Source organism: Myotis davidii, unplaced genomic scaffold (genome assembly GCF_000327345.1).
Source record: "Myotis davidii unplaced genomic scaffold, ASM32734v1 scaffold556, whole genome shotgun sequence".
NCBI lineage: Eukaryota > Metazoa > Chordata > Mammalia > Chiroptera > Vespertilionidae > Myotis > Myotis davidii.
The window spans coordinates 762,145-768,466 of NW_006287671.1; the positions used below are offsets into that span (position 1 = coordinate 762,145).

General features: G+C 40.0%; 1 protein-coding gene across 1 annotated transcript in view; it reads left to right on the plus strand.

Moving 5' to 3' along the window:
- The window catches only part of NTRK2 (neurotrophic tyrosine kinase, receptor, type 2), a 326,931-nt gene that overhangs the window by 71,355 nt on the left and 249,254 nt on the right, over positions 1-6,322 (plus strand). Inside the window, exon 14 of the mRNA XM_006759498.2 lies at positions 2,050-2,149. Coding sequence (XP_006759561.1) covers positions 2,050-2,149 — 100 coding nt within the window. The remainder of the gene's footprint in view (positions 1-2,049; positions 2,150-6,322) is intronic.

A 6,322-nucleotide genomic window follows, 5' to 3' on the forward strand; every position in this document is an offset into this window, starting at 1 on the left:
CTTCCAGCCACATGCTTAGGGGCGGCAATATAGTGGATAAATTATAGGGTTTATACTTGGGCAGACTTTCATTCAAATCCCAAGCTTCAAAGGTGTGATCTTGGGCTGCTTATTAAATTTTTTTTCCTAAATTTATATCATTATTATGATCATCATGGTAGCTGACATAAGAAGCTGAGTGAAAAAAAAAAGGTGAAGGGATTAAGCAAAAACAACAACAACTATGTATAAGCCACAGAGGCACAGACAACAGTATGGTGATAACTAGCGGGAAAGGGGTAGGGGGTAGGTAGAAGAGGGCAAGGGGATAAATGGGGACAGAGAGAGACTTTACTTTGGATGATGGGTGCATGATGCAGTGTGGAGATGATGTTTTGTTGAGTTGTACACTTGAAATCTATATGGTTTAATTAACCAATGTCACCCAATAAACTCAATAAAAATGATAGCTGACATTCATTTAGTATCTACTGTAGAGAGATACTGTTCCAAGCCCATTATCTGCATTAACTCACTGAGGATTTACAGCTTGCAAAGTGGAATTATTATATTCCCTCTTTACACATGAAGATCATGAGATTCTGAAAGGTTAAGTAATTTTGAAGTCATAAAACTAATAAATGGTAAATATAAATTTTAAACTCAGGAAGCACCCATATTCTTAATCTTCTCACTGTGAGGATGTAGCAGTTAGGATAAGCTATGCTGCAGTAACAAGAATTCCCAAATCTTAGTGGCTTGAAGCAACAAAGGTTTAATTCTTGCTTCAGTACATGTATTGGCAGGAAGTTCTTGCAGCCTCATCCTGATTGCAAGACTAGTCTGACAAGCAGCCACCTTTTGGGAAGTTAGCATTTACTATGGCAGAGGTGAAGAGAGCAGTAGAGCAGAGTTTTTCAACATAGTTATTGTCGACTAAATCATCGTTGTGGTGGTGAGATGATGTTCTAGGTACTTAGGATGTTTTTGCAGCATCCCTGGCCTCAACTCACTAGATGCTTTCCCATAGTTGTAACAACCCCAATTTTCCAAATGTCCCAGGGGTGCAACATTCTCCCTGTTTGAGAACCACTGCCTTAGCCTAAGATCTTGCAGCAGCAATGAAATCAGTTGCCTAGACAACAAATATTTGCCAATCCTGGTTTAGAGAATCAAACTTTTCCTGGCAGCAGGGCTTTGGGGTGAGCAGTAGGAATGGAAGGAGATACACAGCCCTGCATCCATCTTTGTTTCTAAAATGTTACTGTGCATTTTGTTAGCATCATGCACTTGTGCCTCTGTGATCTCCAGCTCAGGGGTGAGACAGGATTCACATAGAATTTACTCTCTGCATTTACTCTCTCAACTTAGAGAATCCACATCTTGCAATTACATTTTTAAATTAAAAAAACACCTTTGAATTGATCTCTATCATACATATAGAGAAGTGTACACATCGTAAGTCTACAACCTAATGAGCTTTCACAAGTTAACTCACCCACAAGTGCCATATTGCTCTTTTCAAAGCCCACTCAGTGCTCCAGAGGACCCTGACTTCTAAGAGCAACAATAGCCAACTTAAAACATATTTTTATTATAAACATTTTCAAATATGCATAACAGTTGAAAGAACAGTAAAATGAATCTCAGTATATCTTTCACCAACTTCAAATATTACCAGTATTTTTTTTATTCATTTCATTCTTCTATTCTCCAGGTAGGTAGATAGGTAGGTAGATGGGAAGAGATAGAGATATATCTAATATTATATTTCAGTATAGATATATTATATATATCTGTGCATATATCTGTTGTATATCTATATCGCTACATAATTTCAATTAGATATGCATTTTATAACTTTTAACTTCTGTTTTTTCATTTGAAAAATAGAAATAATAATACATACATCATCGTAGGGTTGTTGAGAATTAAGTGAATTGATATACATACAGTTCTTAGAAGAGCAAGTAGTAAGCATTGTATGAATATTAATTGTCATCATCATCATCATCTGGATATTGGAAACTAATTAGCAAGGCCATAACTGTCCTCCCTTCCTGTCTCTAGGTTTATGCTGTGGTGGTAATTGCATCTGTAGTGGGATTCTGTCTGCTGGTAATGCTGTTTCTGCTGAAGTTGGCAAGACACTCCAAGTTTGGCATGAAAGGTAAGAAGGGTTGTGTTTATTTTACTTCTTATGTGGAATCATTTTTGGCTTATGACTAATGCTAATTACCACTAAAGAAGGAAGCAGCTAGATTTATGATCACTAGTTTTTAAGGCTGAAAAAATAGCAACAAGGATATGATTCTACAAACCAAGACAGAGCAAAATAATGTTGATTACTCAGCACTACCTACTTTCCAATGAGGACAGTTGTCCCAGAAGACATAGGACTGGTTTCTTGAGTATCAAGTGACTAATAATGATATAGGCAAATAGTGCCCAAGTTTCCCTTTTGCATCAGAAAGGACAGCAAGGCTTGGTAGAAGTAGGCTAATTATGGCCATGTGTACTGTGTGCAGAAAGGTTCTCCTGGTCATTTTGACTTCCAGATCTTCCGTGGTAGGCTTTTGGTGCTGTGACTGCTGTTTCAGAATCTCATCTTTTGGAAGTTGAACAGCATTGGGAAGCAAAGTAACAGCCATTTAGTAGTACATCATTGCTTTGTGAATGAGTGACTTCTTTTGTGAAGCGGAAAAATTCAGAGTGCGCGATTAAAATTTAGGGTCTATGTTGCCCAAGAATAGATCACTGGTCTCATTTAGCGAGCTGAAAATTAATTTTAGGGGAAAACTTGTTTAAATGTTCCTATGGTAGGCAAGAGTTTTAGTGGTTTAAGAGCATTTGCTTTGAAGTTTAAACTTACACTAGTATATTGACTAATATATTATTGTTGAGTTTTGTGTGGTCTCATAAATTGCCACAAGATTGGGAAAGCTGTGAAGAAGGGTTAGTGGTGTCTTAGTTGCTTTGGAGAGAAGGTCTGGTGGGTTTTCTTGATCTGTATGGCTTATTACAACTGCCATTGATGTTGCTTGTTTACTTGGAAGGGAATGATTAAATAGCAGGAAGTTGCCTAGCATCCCCTGGCCTCTGACGTGGATTAGATCTGTTTCTGAAGTTTTCTCCTCTCCCTCGGTTGGTGACCATCACCAAGATTCCTAAACCCAAAGTGAAGGGGAGGAGTAGTGGTCACCTGGGACTTAAACCTCTCAAACCTCCTCCTTATACCCTTTGGCCTGCTGACCCTTGACATTTCCTTTGGAGGAAGAAAGATCTGCCATTCTCTAATTATAACTAAGTCTTGGAAGAGGAACTACACTACCGTGATTTTAATTAATCCTATGGTGGTAGCTCACAAACTGGACTTTGCATCAGAAACTCCTGCAGGGCTTATGAAACAGGTTTCTGGGCCACCCCGAGAGTTTCTGATTTAACAGGTCTGCAGTGGGCCCCAGAATGGGTATTTGTAGCACTTCGCAAGGGACACTGATATTGCTGTTGCCTGGGCATCTTGGAGAATCACTGTTCCCTGGGATACACATGGGCTACCAGGTCCCGTTGTGAGTGTGGCAGGAAGCAGGAGAGGTACTGCAAATCAAACTCCCCCACTGCTTCGCAGACCTTCCTGGGCCCCCATGTGCCCGGGCCCAGGCCAGGCTTCTGCTCTCTGCATGTCGGCCACCTCCCATAGCATTTTGCTTTCCTCATTCTGATCAGGGGCTTTCTCTCCTTAGAGGCAGTTGGAAAGGATGTCCCCAGGCATCCATTTTTTACCTAGAGAGGCAGACTCTGGCTCTATCCCTTTCCCACCTTGAGAGTGTAGTTTGAGATCTTTCCAGCTCATGGGTCTTCAGGGAGAGGATCTGTCTAGGTCTTTCTGGGAGCTCAGCAAAGGCTTTGAAAACTCCTCCCTACCCCGACTTAGTGTTAGGAAAACTACCAATTGAGTGATCTGTGAAAGTTATCATATTCTCTGTAGCTCGGATGGCGGAGAGTTTGGTTCAGAGAAGGCTGAGTTCATTCAGAGACTCTGGCACTAAGACAGAAACAGTATTTTATTTGGGTAATTTGGGGTGATTACTGCTAAGGCACCTACATTTTCCACATGTAACCTAAGGGTATTCTTAATGAATTGCAAGAAAAATGTTGCTCAACTTTGTCAGAGAGCCACTAACCGACTTCCTTCAGGCAGTATGCTTAACTCTCTTATTTCTAAACATAAATTAAATACTTTAAAAAATTGTCTTGGAGACTCACATTCCTGTTTAGAATAACCACTTTTTCTATTTTTAGCTACATGTCTATCCGTGCCATGGTTTGAACAAAACAGACCTGCATTGAGGTTATGGTTTTATTAGTCAGATGCTGAGTTGATAATTTTGGGGGAATCTAGTAGATGAGGTTCATGCGATGAGGGAAAATGAAATTGCATAAAAAGTGGTGTTTAAAAATTCATGCAAGCTAATGTACTTTAAATGCTATTAGGGCTGCGATTACTGCTGAAAAAACATATGTCGGAAAAAGGGCAGAATATGTAAAAACACTATTATACTTCCTGAAAAAGCTAGGAAATATGTCAGTTGTGATTTCTGAGTTTCAAGGTAAGAAATGTGTGTAGCCTTGGCCAGAACCAATGTCTTCTTTCCATGTGAAAGGCCACTGGCTCACATGCAGGTGAGCTATTCCAAATGTAACTCTCACCCTCATAAGCACTCTGGGGAGATTCTGCCCCCCAGGAGATTATTCAATTAGAAGAAAAGTTTCAGAGCCACTAGCTGATGCAAAAGTTAAAGTTGTCAGAGCACTTGGAAGACAGCCCCAAACACTCACCTTTCTGTTCCAAGGGCTCCCATGAAACTTGCTGGGTTTCCAGAGGAGGGCAACTCCTTGTTTTATGCTACGAGATATCCTCAGATAAAAATGAACCAACCAGCCAGCCAACCAACCAAACCACAAAACACCAACCAACCATCCAACCCAACCACCTAAACAAACCAACTCACCCCTATTTGTCCCCATATAAAGACCATACCCACCCCAACACAATCACAGTACATTTTCAGTCTGTTTTTATCAAACCATTTTTGAGGAAATGATTCTTCTCATTTTCAAGGGAATCTTTGTTTATTAAAGGATTCTTTACATTTAAAGCTGCGTTAATAGGTCTAAATATTTGTTGGCAGACCATTAACTACTTTTCAGCTGTAAAACCCCTTCTCTGCCGGTTGAATTAAGTGTTCTTTAAAAATGCAGAGAAGGCAGTGCAGGTATTCTTAGTTGCATGGACAAATGAGGAAATGGAGGCTTGGGGAAGTGAAGGCTCTGATCTAGTTCTTACAGCTGGGAAAGGCAAAGTGTTCTGCAAACATAAGGACTCAGATCTCCTGAATGCCATTCAAGTACTTTCCAAAGTGATAAGAGACTACTGTGGGACTTCAGAGAGGTCCTGGGACTCAGGGCTAGCCCTCCAACCTTTCTCCATCCCAGGTTCCTTATCGGTGAAATAGTTTGAATTTGTTTCTTTAGGTATTCTCCTTCTATCCACAGAAGTCTGGACATAGTAATAGGGTAGAGAAACCTAGAGCTAAAATACGATGATCTCTTCATGAAAATGTTAGAAATAAAGATTAAAAACAAACAAACAACCACATCCAAACTAATTAGGCAAATCGAGGGAAATGATCTTGGTTAGAACAAGTTGACCCAAAACTAGCTTTTAAGGAATCATTACCATGTTGTTTGTATATAGACTGTAGAGAGAGTTTAGTGTATATTTAGACATTTGCAAAAGCTTTTTGTGAGAGAGCCACTCACAGCTCAAGTACCAGAGAAGACAATTATCACACCTTTGCCAAGTGCTTGGCATGTGCCTTTTTCTGTGCTTTGTGACTTATTTAATGCTGTCCCCATCTGACATCAGAGAAGGTGCTGTGGAGGATTAGCCATGTGTTTTTATTATCCTGTCTTCACTTCCAGCCACATGCTTAGGGGCGGCAATATAGTGGATAAATTATAGGGTTTATACTTGGGCAGACTTTCATTCAAATCCCAAGCTTCAAAGGTGTGATCTTGGGCTGCTTATTAAATTTTTCCTAAATCTATTATATCATTATTATGATCATCATGGTAGCTGACATAAGAAGCTGAGTGAAAAAAAAAAGGTGAAGGGATTAAGCAAAAACAACAACAACTATGTATAAGCCACAGAGGCACAGACAACAGTATGGTGATAACTAGCGGGAAAGGGGTAGGGGGTAGGTAGAAGAGGGCAAGGGGATAAATGGGGACAGAGAGAGACTTTACTTTGGATGATGGGTGCATGATGCTGTGTGGG